Below are 25062 nucleotides of genomic sequence, written 5' to 3' on the forward strand. Positions count from 1 at the left end.
ACCAATGGGGACAATCATCTTGGCTGTGGGCAAATGGAAATGACACTGTGTGTTCCTTGCAGGCCAGAGCAGAGTCAGAGGAGGTCTCAGCTCCCTGCTTTGCTGCTTCTGGCCAGAATTGCCATGAAGGATGCCTCATCTGTACCTCGTCAGTGTTGGTGCTCTGCAGAGTCACCGTAACGATCCAGGAGGACAGCTGTTAATGAAGGAGTCCAGTATTTAGTAGAAGACACTGCCGTGTCTTTGACTTTGTGGGTTCGACTTTCCTTTCAGTTCCCCTCCAAGCTGCTGACACTTTTGGAGGTAGACACTGCTGTGGAAAGACTTTTTTGATTACTTTGAGAATACCTTTTTCTTAAGTGAAAAATGGGAAATTTCCCTAGGAAAAACCCTCTCATCTGTTTATTCAGGCCTCCTTACTTTTTAATATTTGTTCCACTGCTGCAATTGCTTGGTGTCAGACTGCTTTGCTCAGTGTTCATTTTGATGATAAGTCAAGAAAAGGTTTCTTTTCTCCACGTGGAAAAGTTATACTTAGTTTATAAGAGTTCTGTAATTTTTCACAAGCCGAGTTTCAACTACAATTATTGCTTTAAATTTTTTTTTATCCTCCATTGGTGACAGCCACTAATCACAGGAAAAAAAGAACACCTAGAGTAACACAATTTGCTTAACATCATCTTGCATTAGGTATAACATCACTTTAAACTGATGACTTCAATCTTTTTTTAATCAATACATGAGTTTTAGCAGTCCTGTAAGAAATTCATTACTGTTTGCATGTTTTGCTGTCTTATACAATAACAAAATACTAGATTTGTATCATTTGAATTTCTTTTTGAAGAAAAAATCAACCAGATCAAAACTCCAAGGAAGTTAATTACCTGTCTTTGCTCAAGCAACTAGCTCTTTAGTCATAAATCACTTATAGCTGTGACAATGTGTTTCCAGTTAATGTCAATAAAATGTTAACTGATAGTATTTCAGAGTGACTGTATTATAATCTCTTGTCTTGGCTAAATAACTGTTGCACTTTTTCTGCTATATATATTTTCAATTGTAAATATTTTTTTTAAATTGCACTGTATATAGATCTGAGTGGAAAGAATGGGATCATGTTAGGTAATAACAGAAAAGAGTTTCTCACATGGGATGCTCCTGCTTCTAGAAACAACTTAAAGAATTGTGCAGTGGCATTTTATTCTCAATTCTTGCTTTTCTTCTGATAAAATGCCTCTTACTATTCTTTGTAGAATATCCTGCTTCGCATTGCTTTGCTTGTGGTTACCAGATTTTTTAATTATCTTCAGTGTTGGACAGCTCTGGACTTGAATCAACGTAATTGAAGGCTTCCTTGTTTGTGAAAGTTGAGCTCAAAGTCAGACTGTGCCGTGGATTCACAGGTGCAAGTTCATTTAATACAATATTGTCACTTTTTACGAGAGTTGCTTTGTCCATGTGTTCCCTACTGTACCTGGCAACCACAGCATCAAGGAAGTCCAGCTTTGGTGGCAAAGTCCCACTCTCAAATAAGTATTTGGCTAAGTAGGAGACCAGAATGTTAGTAAAGAAGGAGGTAAGCATAGCAAGTGTTTTAAATGGGAATCGCTGGTTATAGACATTGTTTTCATCAGGATAGCAGCCAGGATAGCAGATCAAGGGCTGAAGGTAAAGGTATGGTTCTCCTCCAGTTATTCTGAGAACAAGGCCAAATAAGTATCCTGCAATGGCACCGTAGGTGTTGGTTCCTTTAATAAATAAAACACACAGGAGCTGGGGGAATATGATGATATAAACAAGGTCAGAGCTGAGGTACCACAGGCCATACACTGATGAAGCTAGCAGTGCCATTGCTGTCGCTGATGCTCCAAACAGCAAAATAGTGATTCTCATGACCCACACAATCTCCCTGTCTGAAGCCTGCAAAAAGAGGACAGTGTTAGATGATGTTTTCTTCATGACAACACATGTATGTCTACATTTATGAACATGGCCTTTAATAAGATACTACTTTGTAAAATGAAATTTTGCATGACATAATTATTTAAAAATGAATATTTCTGTCTCTGCATCTGCACCTGCACTTGTATCTCTGTCTCTATCTCTACCTCACTTCCATCTCAAGCACAGAGAAAAAAAGTTATGGTTGCCATTCCCAAAGTTCTTTATCTTTGAGCATAGGGAAATTTCTGATAATGTCTCAAATTAAAAAAAAAAACATTGGAGAGTTAGAAATAACTTTTAAACATAAGCACAATATGAATCAACTCGAAAAATCTCTCAGTGTCAGAATTTTTTCTTTTCCATTTCCTGGAGAAATCTGTAACTCACTAGCTTATTCTACTGTCAAATGATTTGCCGATAAATCGATAATTCAGAAAAATGTGCCATTTTGTTAAGGATTTAAGTAAACCTTATGGTTGCAGCAATAAGTTAGTTAAGGTCTAACCTAAAATTTTCTCTGAAAGTAAAATTGAAAACTAAATCTCACATTTTGACGAAAGGAAAGCTGGTAGATGTTCCGAGCAAACATAGAACTTGCTGATAAGATTGAAGAGTCAGCTGATGACATCACAGCAGCAGATACAGCACCGAGGCCAAAGAATGAGATATAAACTGGGCAAAGGTATTGGAGCACAATTGGTAAAATCATATCTGCTTCTTTATTAGCCATGGGGTCAGGGCTACCATACGCAGTGTTGTTCCAGGCTGCAATGTGAACACCGGTATGTTGTTAGTACCATTAGTAGTCATCAGCGACAGCATCTCTTTACTTCATCTATAGTGAGCTATTCATATTGCCATATTTTCATTCACATTCAATGACTAAACTTTTCCTGGGGCAGGACCATTTGAGAGAGGCAGAGTCCGACTGGTTTCTCTTAGGCAGATTCAATTTTACTCTGCAATTTTCCTTATCTCTAAGCTAAGTTTGGTCACAGCCTGTGGTTATCCAGTAGGAAGTTTAACTTTAAAACTTTGCATCGAATGTTGTTTTCCTCAATAGAACAAGTCTGTGATCCATGTTTGTTTGCGATGTATTCTCTTGGATTACATATTTAGAGCTCAAAGTCACATGTTAAACATTTCTAAGCGAACATTTCTAACAGCTTATCTACAATGTCACTGTGATGGGGATCATTCTCACTATGACAAAGAACGGACATAAATGTATTTGTCAAGATAAGAAACTCCTAACAAATTCCTAAAATACATACACAGTTATTTCTCAGTTATTATGGTGTAGGACCAAATAAAAGTACCCAAATCTAGCAAATATTAAAAGAGAAATATTACATCTGTAGATACCTAGAACATGCAAAATGAGTTAATCTGAGGCACTGAGGTAGGAGCAATTTCCCCTGGGAGAAAAATTCTATAATATTACTTTTCAGTGTTGTCTCCTGTTGAAGAAGTCATGAGTTGATTAATGATGTCACCTAGTCAGATTATATCTAATGTAAGCTTTGTAGAATTTTCACGCATTTATTGTACCATTAGCTTTTAAGCATTTACCTGTAGATGCTCCAATTGCACCAATGAGTACTGCAGGAAGAGCCATTACAAGACAGCCAAAAGCAGCCAGAAATGACAGAACTTGGGCATATGTGGCAGAAGATGAGGAAAGAACTCGCTGGAAGTATGCTTGCCATGGAATTCCTCCTAATGTCTGCAAACACAATGAGCAGCATCTCACCACTGGGAGCTAACTCTGGATTTTTTTTATATCATAATACAGTATCATTTGAATATTGAAAGCCATGCAGCTGCTCTTTCATTTATTTATTGAACATCAATTGATAATAACTTTAATTCTCACAAGCAATGTCAAATCTTCTTAAGTCCACTTGAATCCCACTCTTTCAGACAACTTATTCCTTTGTATCATTAGCAACAATACTTTGCATTTATATAGTCTCTGTAATCCTCCAGTATTGTGAGTTGTATAAATACTTACAAAGCCTTATAAAAATTATACTATTGTCATATTTAATATTTGAAGACTTTGGCATCCAGCACTCTCCCTCCACCAAAACTAGATTAAACTCTGATAGAATTTAAAAGCAAGATTTTTATTTTCCTTGCGTGTGGCATCTAACAAGGCAACACATTCTGTATACATTGAACATATGACTGTGAAAAATTATTCTTCCACTGTCTTATAGCAAATATGATACCAGTAGTAATTAAAGCCAAAGTAGTAAAAGAAATTTTTTCTTTTATGGTGGCTACCCTTCTTTTTTGGAGGAGTATTTAACAGCGAAGATCTTGATCAGACAGAAAACTATGTTTGCAAAATACAACACAAAAAGAGTAATTCCAAAGGTTGAAAAAACAAATGCTAACAATTCTGTCTTGAGTACAGGATTTGAATAGTCTCCACTAAGTAAATAAATGCCTGTTGTTAAACAGCATGGAAAGAAAACAAAGCAAATTGCTCACTATACATGCACAGCCCAGTTTTACACACTAAATGAGGCAGGAGGCATTTGGACCAAAGAGTGTGTATACAGGTGTTTCATATATGCTTCATGCTCTCACAGGGACCAAATGAATGTTTCACAGACAACTCTGATTTTGACTTGCTATTTATGACTGTTTTTCCTTGCAGCCTTAATAATGTTCCCTTTAACTAAGCTTTCCAAGCATGTGTAAATTTCTTGAGCTATAAAGAAACAAGCAAGATGAAAAGAAAATGTGTCACCATTTGGCAGCATTAGAGATTTCCTTTGGTTCTCTGAAATTATCAGAAAACTGAAGATTTTTGGTTGAGGGTATTAGAAAAAAAAATAGAGAAAGGAACCCCAAGGTACATCATAATAATAAAAACAGTGTCAAGTTGCTCAGGGACAATGAGAATGGAAAATGTTAGTATGTGTTGCTAGATCTTCTAATGGAAAGTACTCAATAACCACTGATCCCATGTGTAATATATATGTATATATATATAACAAAATCCCTCAGTTCATTCTGGCATGTGGACATGCATGAATCCATCCATCCCTCCATCCATTCACTTTGTCCATTCATCCATCCATCCATCCATCTCTGTAAATCTTTTTCTAAGTCACCTATACAACATATTTATTGCCTTCTGCAATATATAAATTCCTCTGTCAACAATGACATCAGTTAAATATTAGCTGCATACTTTTAATTAATGTTAGCATAAGTCAGCTCTTTCAGCCTGATGATATTTAAATTGGATTCCTGGCAATGCTGACTTTGACAGCTGTGCTGCAGTATTCTACTGATATTTCACTGAAATCATTCAAATGTGTAGAACTATTGTGCAGGAGTCAAGAGGGTAAAAGTTTTCAGTTTGCTGGAAACTCTTAAATAGACTCAATTATTTTCAGCTGTCACAGTACCATAGTGTGAGTGCTTAAGTGCTTCATCCCTTCATACAAGCCACCACTTACCAGTAAAAGGAAATTGTCTAGCCATGTGTAAATGTCAAGTGAGTTGATAGATCCAAGCCAAGGTGCTTGGTGCACGTGGTGCACAGCTGTGAGCCCAATGTCTGTCACTGCAGGATGGGACATCGCAAAGGGTACGCTAATCCACTGTAGCCAAAGAGAAACACTTTGTTCAGGTCTAAAGAAGACATTCTCAATGTATGAAATTTTAATATTAATATTATCTGGTTTTTTTCTTCCTCTTGCTTACTACAGATCAAATGCCAAATTGTTGAGCTGACTTGCAGAAAAATAGAGTTATGTGCTGATGGAACATCTCCAAGATCCAGAGAGCCTGGTAATGGATAGTTTACCTCTGTCCTGGAGGGTGTGAATGTGAGCAGAGAATTAATCAATATAAATTACAAAATCAGTGGGAAAGACACATTTACACATCTTCATTTTATTTTTCCCTAGATGCCAAATATATTCTTTATGCCTGTTCCTGGATCACACTGTAGAGAAACATCTACATTCAAACTTGTGTGCAATAGTATCAGGATTTTCTAGTATACAGTCATGAGACATGACAAAGACACTTGAAAGCTTGGGAATGTTTTTTAATTCAACACAAAACTATATTGTGACAAGAGAAAACTGCTGTTGGTGTACTCCCATCTCTCTGGCTCCAGAACACCCACTAGATCAGCATAACAACATTTTGCTACCTTGACGATGATTTCAATCTGGGCTCTTTATTTGCAGTTTTTCTGTTTTGATCTAGGCCAAAAGAATTAGTTAAGAAAGCTTTCCCAGAGACAGCTTCTGCCAGAAGGTTAATTTCCTGCACCAACTGACTTTCTGTGCTTTTACTTCTTAACTCATTTTGCAGTAGTGTAACTCAATAACTTTCTATGAGGAGAACCTTAGCAGCTTCTACTGAGATGAAAAACAGGCTTTGTGGTATATGGAATAGATCATCACAAGCACAGCATCCTTATGGAGCCAGTGATGTCCAAAACTACACAGATTACCACAATCCAACTGTTCATGTTTAAATGTACGTGCTAATAAGAACAAGGAGGAGAGAAGTAAAACATCTTCCCCGTTGCACAACTATTTCAATAATGTATGAAGAATATTTTACAGTACTGCCTATTATTCAGCCTGTTTATCATGTAGTATAGTATTCCGTTCTCAGTTACATGTTAAACTTTGTCAACTTTAGTACTTGGGCAGAAAGATTCCCTTCTCGCTATCTGCTTACACTTTTCTGTGTAAGATCACCAACATGTTTCAACTGTCTCCAAGATATTTTGAACAGAAAAAGAAACATATTTTCAAAATGAATGGATGTTCATGCTCTTTTTGTTGAAAAAGTCATGGGGAACAAGAATGTCAAATGACTTTTTTTATCCTTGTTTGTGAATGTCAAATTTCACACATGTCCAAGTGATGAGCTTCTGAAGAGCTGTAGTTTGTCCATACTCAGCTGAGATTTTCAGCAGGGTAAATTTCTAATTTACCCCAATTTACCCACAGCCTGCATTCCATAGCCTGGGATTTAATAGGTGCTGTATAGAAAATGCATTATGAGCTTCTGTAATCCATTCAAGTTGCTGACAATAACCTATCTCTTTGTGGTCTCAAGGACTACTTCTACATTAGTAAATAAAACATGACAAGATACTTTTCTCTGGCCCTACAGCTCACCAACGTGTCACAGTTTGCATCCATACATCTAGACTCCTTTCCTTGCCAAGAAGAATAGACTTGAACTATTCCTGGGAATTATCTGGGAATATACCAGTTGGCATGGGCCAAAACAGTGCCAGGACTGTTTTAACAAATATTACAGATGATCCTGTGTTTTTACCTTGGCACTACTTAACTTGCTTAATATAGACACAGACTCGATTTCTTCACTGAGCCTTTTCTAACAGGAGTAGAAAATTTGCTGTTTTGAATGGAAGGCTTGTGGAAGTGAAGCAGAACCTGGGACTTGAAGATTAGGAGTAGAAGTAGCAGGTAGATAGAAAAATATAGGACATCATGGAGTTGGAAACCAGGAAAAAACAAACCACAGAAGGACTTCTACATAGTGACAAAGAATTTAGAATGGGGAATTAATAACACAGCTGAGATGAAGAGTCAGTAAATAGTGGGAATACAGTACAGGATCAGGGAAAGACTCGTCAGTCAAGATAAAAACAAAGAGCTGAGAATTGTAGATATGGGTACAGGAGAGTAAGCAGTGGTTATGGAAGACTAAGGAAGAAGCTGTAGCTGAAATGGGTTATCAGGTTAGGGAACAAAAATGAATATATTAAGCACGTCCCCTTGGGTAAGGAACAGGAGAGGAAAAGACATTAGAGGAGTAAAGCTCTGTGCCAGTGAGAATACAAACTACTCCAGAGCCTGGAGGAGAAGCTGGGCCTGTGACAACTTCTGCTGTGACACCTACTGTGAAAGTGTCTCATCTCATCTAAAACTGTCTCACCTAGAGCATGACCATTTAGATGCTGAGGCTTCCAGCCCCAGTTATGACTCTTGAAGTTATAAATATGGTTTCTTCTACATTGCATTATTGCCGTTTATTTAAAAGGGGAAATTATAAGAGACCCTGTTGTGAATTCAAAGAACATTATCAAAGCTATGAATCTAACCACTTGGAAGACTGCTATACAACCTTTCTTTACCCTCCCTGTCAGGTTCATGCTGCCTTTAATACAGTATCACGTTGCAACTCCCACAGGATTACAGCCTTTAACAGTGCATGAGTTGTTCTCATTGGAAAAGCATCTCTGTGTTTTGATTTATATACAATTTTGAGAATTTCGGTAATGCACACCATGTGTATAAAACGGAATGGTTCACAAATATTAACATGCATGTTAGGGAAGAAGACATTATTTTCCTCACTGAGTAGGTGAAAAACAAGGGTATGACAGAAGATGATTTGGAATAGCTTCTCATTTGAGGTGGGCATCTGGAAATCGGATTTACTTTTTCAGACTATTTAGCTCCATTCCCATGAAGTCTGTTACAACAGGGAATGCTCAGTACTTCCGCAAATAAGTCCATAGGCCCCATGGTAGGATGCTATAGAGTAAGGACACATACAGGGTTCGTTAGTGACCACCTGTGTGAGCACTGGATGAAGCAATTTCTCTAGAGCTGCACAAGAACTCTGGTGAAAGCAGAGAAACAACTCTGGGTCCTCAGAGTGCCATTCAATTCCTTCACCTTGAGCCATCCTATTTGTTTCAACCCGTCTCAGTTCTTTGCGCACCTGTGACCATCTATTACTGCCACTGGCAAACAAAGACAGCAGTCTTTGATTGCACCCCTGTGATATGAGCCCTATTCTATTGATGGTTTTCAGAGTAGGGTTTGAAATAACAACTAAATAGAATACAAGACTACTCCCTAGCATAACATTGATAACTGATGAGGGGATATTCATACCACCACATTCAAACAGCAAGGTCATCTGGTGAGGCTTCCTATACTGTTACCTCCAAAATAGTGGAGGGAAATGAGGGAAAAACCGAGAAACTGATTTAAAGTAGGAAGTTAAGTAAGCTGTGTGAGTAGGTAACAACTACAGACAAGAGAAGCAAGAGATTTTCAGCTCTTCACATCTAATGACAGCGTTTCTGAACTGCTTTACTGGCTGATTCCTGTCTGATGTCTCCTTCCAGTGCCTGTTCCACAGTTCTATGGGCAGATAGGGAAAGAGTCAGATCCAGTGCTATCTGAGTTAGGTATGTACTCAGCAGGAAAACTGCAAGAGTGGTTGCACTATCAGACCGACGGGAAAAAAGTTAAAGAATTGCATCCCTCAGTCAGCATTATTGTCAAAGCACGGTCTGTATGTTGATGTAAATGTAGATTCTTTAACATCACAACTCTATGAGTGGAGATATTCATTCTCCATGCTTTCAATGAAGACACAGTTACAAAACTGAAGCTGGACATTAGGTCTCAGCAGTCATCATAATGCTCAAAGTAAAATCCTCAGCAAAGAAAGAAAGAAAGCAAGCCAAACTTACCAGTCCCAGGAAGATGCAGAAGAGCTGAACTACATCGGTGTAGGCCACAGAATAAAGCCCACCCATAAGCGTGTACATAGTTGCAATCAGGGCAGAAACAACAACTGAAATATTGACATTAATGTCAATGATCACACTTATAGTGGCACCTGTGGGGGGGAAAAAGAAAGCACTGTGTGTTAGCATCTGTTAGTTACAGTATGACTGATGAGAAGGCTCACCTGTGTTAAGTTGCATATACAGGTGTTCATCTGACACTCAGCAAAAGCATGAAGCTATTCTCCCCTCTATCTTCTGCCCTTTTGTGCCTTTGAAGGGAATGGGAAAAGGAAAGCTCTTGTTGATCTGTTTATCATCTATCATTTCACAGGTTCTTACAAAATGGCAGAGGGAAGTGTCCTAACAGCATTTCCTTGCATTGCTTAACCTCTGAAAGGTTTACACTCCTTTTCTGCAGAAAAGAACCTTGGGTGAGTTGCAGCAGCATGGGAAGAAGTGTATCACTGCACTAAAGGCTGTGCCTATGGGAGGTCTGCTGCAATGTATCACACACATTTGTATCTCACTTATGCTCTGAGCTAGCCCCTTTTGACTAAGGAGGAGTGACAGAGGAGGCATCAGCTCTAGGGAAAATTGTCCACTGTTCCTTCTAATGTGCCCTTGAATTGTTTACATGGGAGAAAAGTAGGTTTCTTTGCAAAGTGGAGAATCTATCCTCCATTACTGACTTAGAAATGAAAAACTTTTCCAAGCACCATCAAGTAGATTTTATTTGTAGAAAACAAACCACAATGTTGAGCTGACCAGTCAGTCTCCACAAAACAGTTCATAGACTCAAAGAGTTGCTGAGATTGAAAGGCACTTCTACAGACTGTCTAGTCCAAGTCCCTGCTCAACCAGTGTCAGCTGGAGCAGATTGCTCAGGGTCATGTTCAGTTGGGTCTTGACTATCTGCAAGGATGGAGACTCTGGGCAACCTGTGCCAGTGTTTGACCTCTCTCACTGTAGGGGAAAAAAAAAAGTTTTTCTTGAGCTTAAATTTAATTTCCTGTAGTTTTGTTTTTGCCTGTTGCCTCTTGTCCTGTCATTGTGCATCAGAGAGACAAGACTTGCTCTGTCTTCTTTATTCCACTCCCTCTACTGCCAAATCAGGTATTTATGCACATGGATAAGAACCATCTGAGCTTTCAGCTCTCCAGGTTGAACAATCTCAGCTCTCACAGCCTCTCCTTATATGCCAGGCACTCCAGTTCTTTAATCGTCTTTGTGGCTGTTCACTGGACTCTCCACAATATGTCCACATCTCTTATACTGGGAAGCATTGGATCCAGCACTTCAAATGTGTCTCAACAGTGCTGAATAGAGAAGGATCCTCTCCTTCAATCTGCTGGCAGTGGTACTTCTAATGCAGCCCAGGATACCACTGACTTTCTTTGCCACCAGGGCACATGGCTGACTCATGGTCAACTTCATTGTTTTCTAAGACTCATTTTGCAATATTCCTCACTATCACTTACCTAGTCTGTACTTCATCTGTTTGTCTATCAGAATATTACAATATATAAACAGGATATAAAAAGCCCTTTCTGAAATCCCTGTGTCCTGCTCTCCCTTCATGAACCAAGACAGTCAGCTCATCATGGAAGATATCAAATCAGGAATTATTTCCTCTCCATGAATCTGTGCCGACTCTTCCTAATCCCCTTCCTGACTTTCAATTTTTTGAATGTAGTTTCTGGAGTATTTGCTCCATCACCTTCCCAGGAATGGAGCAAGTTCCTGGCATTCTCCTTGAAGACAGGAGTGACATTTGCTTTCTTTAAGTCTTCAGAAACATCCCTGATCACCACAGTCTTCAGAAGATTACCGAGAGCGTCCTTGCAATGCTATCAGTCAGCTTCCACAGCACTCGTGGGATGCAGCCCATGAGGTTCCAGGAAATTGTGTCTGTCCAGTTTACTTAAATGTTTCCTAACCTGGTCCTCCTTCAACAAGCCTTCCTCGACTTTCCTGTGGTTCTCAGAGTTTTGGCAATCCTGAACACTGGTCTTACCAGCGAAGAATGACACAGAGAAGGCACTGAATACCTCTTCCTTTCCCATATCCCTTGCTACCAGGTCCCCTGTCCCATTTCACAGATGTCCATATTTTTCCTAGTTTATGTAGTCATAGAAGCCTTTCTTGTTGCTCTTCATGGACAGATTTAAATCCTTTTCTAAAGCCATCTGTACATGCTTGAATTGTGTTTCTGTATTCTTCCAGGTCACCTGTCTCTACTTCTACCTCTTGAATACTTCCTTTTTATGTCTGAGGCTAGTCAGGAGCTTCTTTTACAGCCATGTCTCCCACAAGATTCCTCCAAGCAAGTCCCTGGAGAGGCCAAACTATGTTTTCCTGAAATCCACTGTTGTGGTCCTGAATTTTGCGTTGTTCCCTCCTCTCAGGACACTGAATTCCATCACTTCATGAACACTGCAGCCAAATCTGCCTCCGACCTTCACATCCCTAATGAGTTCTTCCTTGTTTGTAACAGCACCTGCCTCCATCAGCTCCCTGATAATTTGTTTCAGGAAGTTTGTGTCAGTGCATTCAAGAAACCTGAATTGCTTGTGCTTTCTTTCACTTCCCTTCCAGCAGCTATCAGATGGTTATATTTTTCCTTAGATGTATTAGCTATTTCAAGTGAATGCAGTGTTTTAAACTCATGTTTAAAAAAAAACCAAACAAAACAACAAACCCACATCCTCTCCTTCTGATAAGTATAATTTAAATGAAACATGCTGCAGTTACTTTCAGTCCTTGCAGGTATTGTAGATAGATATTCCTGACCGCAGAGGTGGAAAAAATCTGCAGTGGAACACAAGATGATGTGCAGTATATAAGAGCTGCTGTGAGCTGCCAGGTGGCTTTTTGATGTACAGTGAGCTTTCAAAGTTCATGTGCTTAAGGATTACAGGCTCAGACCTCTTTCACAACCTGGAAGCCCTTTCTTTCCCTTCTAAACCCCTGCCAAGCAAGAAATAATGAGGAAGATCAAGAATTGAAGAGTACTGGGATTATATATTCATCAGTGAGGATAGGTGTGCAAATTAGGAGGTATAATATCACCAGATTATTCACAGAATAGTTAAAAACAAAACTCTCAATGACTTTTATAGTAATTGACAGTCTTTAACTGCCAGCTGTTAATATAAACCTACTAGAAATACATTCACACCACTTGCTTTGAAGTATCACAGATTAGCTTGTCCTCAATCAAAAAGAAATATTCTGGGTATATTCCAAATACCCAGAGTGTTCTTCAAGTTATTCAACTCCTATCACCTCAGCATGTAGTTTGTTCTTAGTCCTTTAAGGGTTTTGTGATGAAATTGTGGTAAACAAGCTCCCCATTGCTTTGCAGTTCATCAGAGCACAGTTGGAGAGTACCTTCAAAGTTTATTTTCTGTTTAAAATAGCTTGTGCTAGAAAGCATTACCACAGGCATGTGCACTATGAGTATGATTAGCTGGTAAAAGTCAACTACTGGTGCTTCAACTCAAGGGCTTTCTCAGTTCTTGAAGGGTTTGCTAAGTTCAGGCCTGAAATATAATTAAAAACCCTGGAAACTGATTTTTTTTTTTGGGACTGGATGAGTAGTTGGGTGATTTTCTATTGAGTCATAGTTCAGCTAATTCTCTGAGCCCTTTCTTGCATCCAAAGTATTTTCTCCATTTTGTTGAGTATAAAGCCATTTAAAATGAAATAATAATTCAATTTATTGATTAGCAACTGTTTTACTTCTATTATTTGTTCTACGGAAAGTTCGGTATATGTAGATCTCCTATATATTAAAAAGGATTCTTTTGTTTAGTTTGTTGGTAATAATATTTAAAATCTCAAAGGGAAATTTGACTGAATTCTGTGATCTCAGTGGTGTAAGAAGTGGATCTCAGTGGAGAAGCTGGGTCAGCCTCAACATAAAAGGGACACTTGCAATCACCCATGTCACCCTAACACTTGAAGGAAATTTGTTGCTAAATCTTTTAATGTTCTCTGAAAAGTGACAATTTAAAGGTACCTGAAAATGAGTAGATATCCTGTATGTCTTTCCATTACCAAAATAATTAATGGAGTAATTAATTACCAGATTTAATTACTAGTTAGCATGGGTCTGAGAACTTGTCACAGTCTGAATCATTTGGCTAGGATAGTTAGTATTTGAAGCCAGAATTTTAATGCATTCTTGATCCTTTCTACCTCTGATAAATTAATATTTATAGCACTTATTCCTTACCTAAGGCAGAGAAGATGGCAGCAGCCCAGAACATTTCTCCCATTAAAGCTGGAATAAACAGTAGCCCTCCCATCCTTTTTCCATAAAGCTGCTGGAAAGGGTCTAGCATTGTCACATAGCCTTTGGATCTCATGGGTTTTGCAAAAAAAAGGCCACCTACAAAGAAAAGTAGGATAAGACATCAATTGCAGTGGAGAAATGCATTGAAATTAAGGGAAAAATATTGATTGTCAATTAAGGGCACAAAAATATTAGTATTACTGGTCAGGTTTTGTGTGGTTTTTTTTTTTTTTTTTAAATAAATAATTACAGTTAAAACAGCCTCTAAGAACTCTTGCCTTACATTTGTCTACAGAGTTACGTAAACACATCCACATCATTAATGTCCACAGTCTGATAATGAAAAAAAGTTTGTCTTATCTGGTTCAGTTTACTTAATCTGCCATTATCAATGCTGTCAGTTTTGTCTAATTTTGGATCAGCCTAAGGGAATGGCTTTTCTATCTAATCCTGTTCATTCTTAGAGCAGAATCCAGCTCTAATTTTCACATGATCTTGCTCAAAAAGCAAAACTGTGTGGGATTCCCAGGTCAGAAATATGAGTTCACACATGGTTTAACGCACACACAGCAAATCTGATTCTTTCAGCACAATTCAGATTTATTATGTGTGCTTAAATCAACCTTACTACACCTGTGGAGTAGGTCATTTGCCTTCCAGGCTCTGCAGGTGTCAGGCTCCCTGAACATTTGTCAGACACTTATTTCATTTATGCACATTCAGGAATTTCGAAGTATTGAAATTCCACTCTTCCTGGCTAGCATACAGGCTGACAGGCACATAAATGTGCAAAGGTCTCACCTTTCTAATGTACAATCTTCAAATTCTTTTTGGCTGGAGAAAGAAAAAGGACATATCTCAGGAAAGTTGAAAGAGCCCTTGTACAGAAACCTGTGAATTCTGCACATGACTATAACTAAGTAGACTTCTACCACAGCAAAACTGCTGAAATGCAATAAATGGGGTACAACAAAAAAAAAAAGGAAAATCAGTCAGTTCCCAAGAAAACCTACAGTGCAGATTAGGTTCTTCCTTACAAGATATGTCACATATTTATTGCATTGTATAGGAGGTTTTCCACATTTCTATGTACTGTCTTATATGACTCATATTTCTTCATTTCATTAAGTTCCCTGAACAGAAGGTACCAGTTTACTAATCACAGTTTACTTATACTGCTCATGTTAATGCTGTCTTTAGGCAAGTTACTTGGATGCAAAAACTCCAGCATTTTTTTTACTATTCTTGGATTGGTCATGGATCCTGTTCCTAGTCTACCTGTTATGTCATCATTATAAAAGACAACTAGAATTAGAATCACTGGCATTATACTCTATTAGGATGTTCAAGCATCTGAGAAAGAAAATGAGATATTCTAACTGTTAAAATTAAATTGCTTGAAAAACTAGGAAAAGTGATATGCAGCAAAATAGTGAACTAACAGGGAGGTTATAGCAAACTTAAATCCTTCAAATCTGAAGCAGTAATGTTTCTTCTAGCCTTATATTTATAATTTTGGATATTTGTTTTAAAAAGAAGGATAAATTACTCCTTCCCCCTGGCCAGTATGTATGGATCATGTTACAGAAATTCCTTCTCTATGCTCTGCAGAGACATATATGGTAACATGATACATACTTCTTTTTTTCTGAAATGGTCATTAAATTTATATGAAAAAAAAAAAATCTGGATAACTTTAACTCAGCTCCTTCTGAGCTATTATTAATTTGTGTCAATTCTACAGAGGATGAAATTCAGGAGGGTGCTTGTGGCAATGACCCTAATGACCACTTAATGACATCAATAAATGATGACCTTTGTGAATTCATAATGACATCAACTTATCTCTGGGCAGACATCTATTGTTATTATTTTCTTTACAGGAAATTGAGCTGCTCTCAGAGATGGGAACTACTACTGGAACTGGAGCTGGCCTGCATATGCTACAGAAGAATCCTTAAGACAGGGAAGGTTTCTGTCTAGAAAGAGAGAAGAACCAAGACAGGCCATAGGAAAGCATTTTTGAGGGGAAAAAAAGAATCAGGAAGGCAATCACGTTGTACAGGAAGAAACCAAATGAAACAGGGACAAACTAGGTGGAAGAACCATGAGAAAAGATTCAAAATAGACTGAGAGGTCAAGTACGTTAAGAAAGGCTCATACATCAGTCACATCAAAGAAAGTTGAAGAACACAGGATCTTTTTTGTAACATTTTAAAATGTTTTTTAAACCATTGTAACAACAATAGTCTTTAGAGATGTGATCTGTTAACAAACTGAGAGGATGTAGCTGGAACCTCTGTGGTATATTCATCATGGGTCACAAGGCAACATTTTGTGGTGAGCTACTCCATATGGATAAGATATGGTGAGATTTTTTTTATTGCTATTATTTTTAAGAAAAGTAAGGAACTTCTGAGACTACATTTCAGGAATTAGAGGCCACAGCATCAAAAATTATGATGCTGCCCACATTTTACACTGATCCTGCATATAGTGGGATTGTGTATTTGCATTTTGACATGAGATCTAGAGTTTTGTACCTCATTTAAGAAGACACTTGGTTACTTTTTAAGGAAATAGACCAGTTCTACTGGAGACTTTCTACACAAACTTAGACATTACTTAGACACTTGGTAAAGATTGGTAAGGGTTGTAAGCTGTTCACCAACCTGAAGGCATATTTGTCACTCTTGAATTCAAAGATTTATAGGTGCCCTGATACTATCTTGTTCCAGATGATATAGGCACTTCAAGAAAATCTGTACATGTAAAACTTAGTATATATAATTAAAAAAAAATCCACAAATCCTTTCTTATTGTGACCTCTATAGATCATTATGTTTGTAATAATCAAATAGGTCTTGCCAAGGCATTCAGGAGGATTAAGATATCAAACTATTTATAGTGATTTTCTGTTTTTCTTTTTAATAAATAAACCTATCAGCAGAAAAGATCCAGTTTACCTTAGTATGCTTTTATCAGATCCTAGTTGTTTCAAATCATAGAATCATAGAATGGTAGGGGTTGGAAGGGACCTTTAGAGGTCATCTAGTCCAACCCCCCTGCAGAAGCAGGTTTACCTAGATCAGGTCACATAGTAACATGATGGACTTGTCAACAGAACTGTTTAAAAAAGAGAGCTTTAGTTCTTTGCTTACCTAAGACCAGACTAAGAGAGTATCCGATAGGTGCCTGAGCCCAAGCTAGACCATAGCCCGGGACATACACAGCTTCTGCAGTGCCATTGATGTAACCTCCTCCAACCCATGTGGCTGAAAAAGAAGGGATGGAAAAGTAGTTAATGTGCACAAAGAAAACCTCCCACACTGCAGAATGAAACTGTCATTACTTACAATATTGGGTTTTTTTTATGATATGTACTGTACTAGTGCCAGACATGGCATCCTTTCATAAAAGATAGCCCTAATTAAAAAAATTTACAATCTGAGTGTACTAAAAATTAAGTCAGATGGACTGAGAGAACCATCAAGGTGTGTAAGCATTGGTTTAGTTAATGAAGATGTGAACACTGAGTCCCTATTTTCTTTGTGTTAGTCCAAACGAGATGTAAGGAAGGATCTGAAGAACCATAAACATACTGTAATAAAGTCATTCTAGCTGGGAAAACTCAAAGCATTTAAATTAGACATGAGTTTAATGAATGGATCATTTACCATAGCCTTCATGAAAAAAATTACTCTTAAAATCTTGCTGAATTTTAAATTTTGGCTACATAAAGCACAGTTAGTAAACTCTGACTTCCTTAAATGTCATATTTCCACATAAAGTTGTAGTTCTTTTGTTTTCCTATATAACTTTGACTCATTTATTTTTTGTACTTCCTGAAGACTTATTCCAGAAATATTATATTATTTCTGATCTTATCTCTCTATAAGCCAGCTGTATTTTTAATATACCAACTTCAGGTCCTTAATGAATTGATTCTCTGCCTTGAAGGGAAGTTTCTGCATTTGAGATTTTGGGGCCTAGAGTATGTATGAAAGAAAATCTCCAACACAGAAACGTATTGTGAAAATACATTATCTATTTGCTAAATACATGATGTATCTGCTAAAATAAATCATAATAGATTACTTAATGAAGTTTATTTTTACCTGCTTGTAGATTCCGTGGAGAAATTACAAAACAGATTTTCTCTAATGTGTAATGAGTACATTTTATGCGGATGGGTCTGTAGTTTGAAAAAGAGCAGCCAAATCATTACAAGTATTAGCTTTTTGTGGTTCTGTTCCTATTTGCCTTAGAAATTTCCATCTATTCATGTCAGAGTATCTCAGGCTTTCTGTGCAAAAATTCACAGTTGTAAGAAATCTATTTTCCTTCAACATTCTTAGAATTTTCCCAGCATCCACCATCGTACAAGCAAACTTGATTTTGTTTAAGACAAGCAATTGGAGAAAAAACACAAATGGAGAAAATGAAATTAAAATTCCTAAATAAATTCCTTGAAAATCTAAATGACTGCTCTTTTCTGCTTAGTTATGATGTCTCTCAAATACTATTAGAGGCTATTTTTTAACTTGATATTAAATTACACTATGTCTTTGGAATGAAAGATCTCCAGCTACCAGAACATTACAATTGTACCCCTTTCAGCATCCTGAAGCACAGGAATGGAACATTCTGTTGTCAGAAACAGTATAATGAGCTTGTATGAGGGATGTGCACCCAGAGAAATTCAGTAATAAACGAAACAACCCAAAGACCCATGTTATTGTAGACTTTTGGTTACCAAGATCTATTGCACTACAGAGACAAGACAAGACAGAAGCAGTGCCCATGTGGGGCCACATGGAGAAGATGAGTGAACACTGCTCATTGTTGGGAAAAGCAGGAATACAGGAAAAATCAACAGACATTTGGGATTTTGTGCCCCTTGGCAGGGCGAATTAAAATAGATGGGAACATGATACTTCGTTTACCAGAGTCCCAGAATCATAGAATGCTTTGGGTTAGAAGAGACTTTGAAGATTGTCTAGTCCTAGCCCCCTGCCACTGGCAGGGACACCTTCCATTAGATCAGGTTGCTCAAAGCCCCATCCAACTTGGTCCTGAATATCCCCAGGGATGGAGCATCCACATCTTCTCTGGGAAACCTGCTCCAGTGCCTCACCACACTTACAGTGAAGAACTTCCTTACATCTAATCTAAATCTATCCTCCTTCAGATTAAAGCCATTACCCCTCATTCCCCTCATTTTGGAAGGGATGAAGAATCCCTCTTGATCTTTCCTGTAGACCCCTTTAGGTACTGGAAAGCTGATGTGAGGTCTCCTTGGAGTTTTCTCTTCTCTAGGCTAAACAATCCCAAATCTCTCAGCTTGTCTTCATATGGGAGCTACTCCAGCCCTCTAGTCATCTTTGTGGTCCTCATTCCAAGAGCATCATGTCCTTCTTACGCTGGGGGCCCCAGAGCTGAATGTAATACTCCAGGTCAGGTCTCAGGAGAGAAGAGTAGGGGGACAGAATCACTTCCCTCGACCTTGGCTACACTCCTTTTGATGTCATCCAGGATATAGCTGGCTTTCTGGGCTGCAGGTGCAGATTACTGACTCATACTCAGTTTCTCATCCACCAGAGAATTTAATAATTCTCATCTACCAGTACGCCCAAGTCCTTCTCCACAAGGCTGCTCTCAATGTACTCATTGCCCAGCCTGTATCCACGTGCCCTGACCCAGGTACAGGATCTTACACTTGGCTTTGTCGAATTTCACGAGGTTTGCATAGGCCCACCTCTCCAGCCTGTCAAGGTCCCCCTGGATGGTGTTTCTTTCCTCTAAAGTATCAACCACACCACTCAGACTGGTGGAATTTGCAGCTGGCTGAGGGTACATTCAATCCCACTGTCCATGTCCCCAGCAATGATATTCGTCCCCAAGGGAAGTCACTGGTCACTGATCTCCACTGGACATTGAGCCATTGACCACTGAGTCCATGACTACCTGGGCTGTATGTTGCCTGTTATGTGTCAAGCAGCATAGACTTATGGAATAGGTTGCAAGCATCTGTGTATAGTAATAAAAGTAAATATTTAGAAAGGGAATTATATATGTCCTCTTCCCTGGAAGAAGCATAAGTGTGAACTGTGGGTGAACAATACCCTCTTCCAGATGGGGAATAATATCCCATAGTCTGGCATTGCTGCAGCTGTGGTGCAAGAAGACCTCAGTGTCTGGTATTGATTTGCCTAAGGTTGCTACTGACGTGGTCCTCAAAGGGACATTTCAATGATGTACCTAACTCTCCTACTCCCACTTCAATTCTGTGTGACATTTCAGATGACATTGCCCTCCCCTGATTGAAGGTGAACAATGCTCTATGGATTGGTGTTGCTGGGTAAGGTGGCATGGAGGATTTAGCACTTGGTTTCAATTTGATTTCTTGATTTCTGGATTGGAGACTGAAAAACAGCCACTAAATAGTTTTTATGTGCACACAATTGTTCTGGAACACCTGGTAAGGACCCCAGAGCTCTGGAAAGGTACCATATGAGTTTTTTTGAGAGGGTGAATGGGTAATCAGCATGTATATATTAATATCAGTAAATACATTTGAAAATAAATAATGGGAAATGAGATTTCAACCCTAGACAGTAATTTTTTGATCCTCAGTTTGCTAAGCCACAATTTAAAGTTAGTTTAATACCTTTTTTGGTGAAATTATTTTTTTCTCCCAAATCAGACAAAAGGAATACAAAATTTAATAATCTATGGAAATGCTCATGTGGTAATCTATTTTAATCCTCTGTTTACCTGCCGTCTGAAGGACCAAAAAAATGTAGCAAATACCAATATGCATTTAAAACATGCACCCTAAAAAATGATCAGACAAATATCGAGGATATGGAGTGCAATTCTGCTCCTAGATCATACAATGAACACAGAAATTAATCTCAGATTATTTATATATCTTGATATATATTAGAAACCCAGATTTTTTTGGTACTTCTTTGTGAATGATCCCTGTGCAACCACCAAAATTATTGAAGCAACTCATCAAGTTCTGTAAAATGAAAATCCTGACATAAGGATAAAAAAAAGTTTGTAATTTTATGAATAAGTTTATGTATCTCCATCCAACTAAAATGAAAAAATTACGTCAATAGATTATTATCTTTTTGCTGATGTTTGTAAGCATTTGATTACGCCCTCCCAAGTATTTCCTTTGCTTTTAAACTCAGTCATTGAAATCAGGATAGGCTCCAGTTTGTCACAATCACTACTTCTTAGGAATTTCACCCACAAATTAAGGAACATTAACATTTACTGCAACATTTTAACCATAATAATGTAAAAATGACACATAGATTAAAGGCGTGTCTACCATGGTACTCTGTTAGCTCATTTTAATATGAGCAGTTGTGATCCTTACGCAGTTTAAATGTTTCTCACTCCTTCTAATTACAGAAACACTCAGCCTCCAATAGGCTTTGTGTTTAGACATTGCAGTAGCTAGGTGATATAACTGCTTCTTCAGGATCGTAGTATACATCTAAATATTTCCGTAGCCATTATTTTATACGCAGTGCATTTGCTTCAAGGCTTTTCAATGCCATTTAGAAAATCAAATATAATTACTCATGAATCTTGAGTCTGCCTTTATGAAGTCACAATGCTTATGCTTTGAGTTTTCTTTTAAATTTATAGCCTGACCTCTGTCATCCTCCCCACAAAGTAGCTGTGGAAATTGCTACCATTTTCATAGCCAATATCCATAGAACATGGTAGTGTTTGTCTCAGGTAGGAAAGACCGAATTAAGCCTTATGTCATAACCCAAAGTATTTAATATTCTTAAGTACAACATCCTTTCTGGATATCTGTATAATTTTCTTGTTTTTCTTTTAGAGGGTATGCTTTACTTGCTCATTCAAATTTAGACAAAGTGTAAAACACAAAGACGTCATTGGAATTGTCATATATCTCTGAAGTCATGGTTATGAGGTGCAAAATCTACATCTGTAATTTTTAAACAAGAAAACATGCCCTTAGATAATGTGACCATTTAGTAAAAATAATTACAGATTCTGGACAACTTTTTTTTTTTTTTTGTTATGGCTTTCTAAACTGAGTGTCCCAACCACCCTCACTGAGACAAAACTCGCACTAACCCCTATTTCAATGGACTTGTGCCTACACCTAATTTTGTGTGCCTAGTATGATTCCTTGCAAATGAAATTGCAAGCTTTAAATACCATCTTTTCTGAAATCAGAGGTGAGGAGGTGTGTGAACCCTAATAGTATAAAACCCATGAGTGTTTTAATGTAAAGCCTTTACGATCAGTCTGGTATTCTACTGCAGAGATGATATACTGTATCACCTCTGGAGCTTGCATGAGACAGGATGAGCATACGTGGGAGTGAATTGTGGTGGCTATAGAAATTGCCTGCAATATAGGAAGCTCCAGTTCAAGTCCCATCTCTCCTTCAGCTCTTATGAAAAATATTCCTGTAAAATAGGATTAAGCAGACCAGAATTTGTGTCTTCTTTCACTAGCAAGGCTTTTAGTCATAACCACTTGTGCAGGGAATGTCTTGCTTTGTTTTCACTCCCTCAATCTAATGATTACAGATTTGTGGCAAGCAATACATCTGCAAAATATTTTGTTTTCAATGCTCTTGAAAACATTGTAATTCAGTAGAAATCAGCCCAACCAGCTCTTCTTGTGAGCAGATTCTCATCATATGTGATGCTTCAGGAGTCAATGGTACGTGATACAGTAAATTATAGCAAAGTGCAAAAAAAAAAATTTGCCTGGATTCAAACTTTGTTGACTTTTAAAAACATTCTTTACCCAACATTCAGTCTTTGAAAGAGCAAAATGCCCCTGCAAGGGGATGAGGATTTCTCTTGATTAAAGAAGACAGAATTTTTGCCCAAGTTTTTATATGTCTCTTCCTTATTAGATAATTGTGAGACCAGAACAGGGAAAACCAGCAAAACATAACCTGATATATCCAATCTGGCAATTGAAAGGGCTCTGCCTGAATAGGATTTAGAATAATATACACACAAAAAAAAAAAAGGAAAAAGAAGCAGGCTTAAACACTTTATTCCTTAAATAAAAATGGTGGGCCAATTCACTTTATTCACAATGCATTTTAGTTTTTTACCGCATTGTAGAATATTTTGATGACTATATTGTAAGACTTGAGATTTCGGACCACATTGTGAGTATCTTGTTCACTCAGGTAAGACAGCTGGTTTGACTAGTTCTGGAAGTTAAAGAGCAGTGCCTACAAAACTAGTGAAGAACTCTTCATTAAACCAGGCTTTTCTTATTGCTACTACTATTACCACTAATGTATTATTTTGCCAAACTACTGCAAAAGAAGCTAAAAGAATTCACAACATAAATTTGCTGAAATTAGTGGAATTCCAAGTTTGGATTTATGCCAACTTTATTTTAGAAACTTATTCTTAACCGATGCTGTCTACCTCCTCTCTGCCCCCCCACCTCCCTGCCCCCTGATCTTTTTGTATATACACTTTGCTTTTCTTAGGTTAAACAAAGGTAACTCATCCATTTGTATGGCTTTAGAAATAACAATTATTTTAAAACTGGATTTCTTTATAGTCTGTGTAAATTCTATACTTCTGTCCCAAACACCTCTGATCTACAGCTGAATATAAAAGCAAAGAATAAGAAATAATTGTTGTTTTTCCATTCATGCTACATTTGATTGTTCACAAAATTATGTTAGCAGTGATTGGAAAAATACATATATGTATATATATATATTTTTCCTCATTTTGCATTATTCAACAGGTAGATTATATTTCTTCATTGAGCTGGAAAACTGGTAAATTACATGCAGGTTAGAAAAAAAAGGAAAAAAAAGAGATGTTTTTTACATACCAGTCATTGTAAATCCACCAACTAGCAAGCCAATGTCTCTTCCACCAACTATAATAGCTTCGCTGCGATCCCCTTCGCTGCTGGTGTTCTTGGTTTTCCAAGCAGCCCATATTCCAACTGCTAGGATTGCCAGGTAGAATACAACTATGGCCACCAGCCCCTCCACATGGAAAGTCATGTTGAAGTCCCAGCTGTTTCTTTGATCGCTATTTCATTAAGATCTCTGAAGAGAATGTAATAATAGGTCTGCTTTTAACAAACCTGGTAAGGTGCTTTTTAGAATCAGTGTACAAACTCAGATGGTTATACAGAAACTATTCTGCTGAATTTATCAAATCAGTCTTTCAGATTAAATTGAAGATTACGTGCTAATGAAAATGCCTATGGAGCAACAACCAACAACATTTATCTGCAGTTCCAATGGGAAACAAATGCCGTGCCTGAAAGCTACACAATTCTTAGAAATCAGTCATCCAGCACGGGATTATTTTAGTGTCACCACGTCCCCCGTGCCTGAGAACTCTTCAGTCAAGGAATAGCTTGGTACATGGCATAGGACAGATGATCTTGGCCATGTGGACTATTACAGAAGTCACTGTTTAGTTAGAAGACAAGCCACAAACCCGTTTTAAGTACTCTAAGAACTATGGATAAGTAATAGCTGCCACAGCAAAACACAGCTTTTGAGTCCGTGTGTTGGAATGCTGTCTTCTCTATCAGCTCCTGTTATTTTAAAACCTGTGCTTTCCTTTACACAAGACTTTAATTGTCCATCACTGAAAGTATTATTCCGTTCTTTTTCGCAAACTGAGAAGCAAACGGAAAGCTCAAAAGCTGTCGAACGGCAGAAATGTTGGTATATACGAACTACAGCGGGGGAAAAGCCCCCGGACGACAAGATCAGCGTCTGTCTCGTCCCTAGCCTTGCCCAGAGCCCCGTCCCACCCTCTGCCCCACCGCCTCCGCTACCGCTGCCCACACAGCCGCGCCGGGCGAGACCCGTCCGCGCTCCCGACGGCTCGGCGGGAGTCCAGCGCGGAGCCAAGCCCGCCCAGCCCGCCCAACCTACCGGCGGCTTCCCACGCCGCGCTCCGCCGAGCCTTCGCGCCACCCTGCGCGCCAGCCCGCGTACCCCCCGCGCCTGCCCTGCGCCGTCGGGGAACGCCGCCCGCAGCCTCCCGCCGCCCGCAGCCGCTCCTCGCCTCACCTGCGCTTCGGCTCCGCGCTGCCCCGCAGCCCACCGGGCACGGCCGCCCATCCCGCGGGGCGGCGGCGGGGGAGGGGAAGAGGTTGCCCCCGCCCGGGGTTTCCCAGCTGGTGGGAAAGGGTATGGGAAAGGCGCAAAGGCAAGCTGATCTGCTCCCCCCACGGTGCCGGCGCTGCGCCGAGT

General features: G+C 38.6%; 1 protein-coding gene across 1 annotated transcript; it reads right to left on the bottom strand.

Moving 5' to 3' along the window:
• On the bottom strand, positions 1-25062 carry SLC5A7 (solute carrier family 5 member 7). The gene is made up of 9 exons (XM_062020576.1): positions 24880-25062; positions 23673-23895; positions 16952-17065; positions 13731-13886; positions 9455-9603; positions 5424-5567; positions 3517-3670; positions 2492-2709; positions 1-1920 (listed from the first exon to the last, which is right to left on the bottom strand). Exons 2-9 carry the CDS (start codon positions 23848-23850, stop codon positions 1297-1299), a joined length of 1737 nt encoding a protein of 578 aa, XP_061876560.1. The 5' UTR covers positions 23851-23895; positions 24880-25062; the 3' UTR covers positions 1-1296.

Source organism: Colius striatus, chromosome 1 (genome assembly GCF_028858725.1).
Source record: "Colius striatus isolate bColStr4 chromosome 1, bColStr4.1.hap1, whole genome shotgun sequence".
Taxonomy (NCBI): Eukaryota; Metazoa; Chordata; class Aves; order Coliiformes; family Coliidae; genus Colius; species Colius striatus.

Excerpts from the sequence above, each read along its gene's own strand:
- SLC5A7 (XM_062020576.1), bottom strand. The coding sequence starts at position 23,850 with ATGACTTTCCATGTGGAGGGGCTGGTGGCCATAGTTGTATTCTACCTG. Across the intron at positions 17,066-23,672 it reads TGGTGGATTTACAATGACTG|CCACATGGGTTGGAGGAGGT; the intron begins GTATGTAAAAAA and ends CTTCTTTTTCAG. Across the intron at positions 3,671-5,423 it reads TAGACAATTTCCTTTTACTG|ACATTAGGAGGAATTCCATG; the intron begins GTAAGTGGTGGC and ends TTGTGTTTGCAG.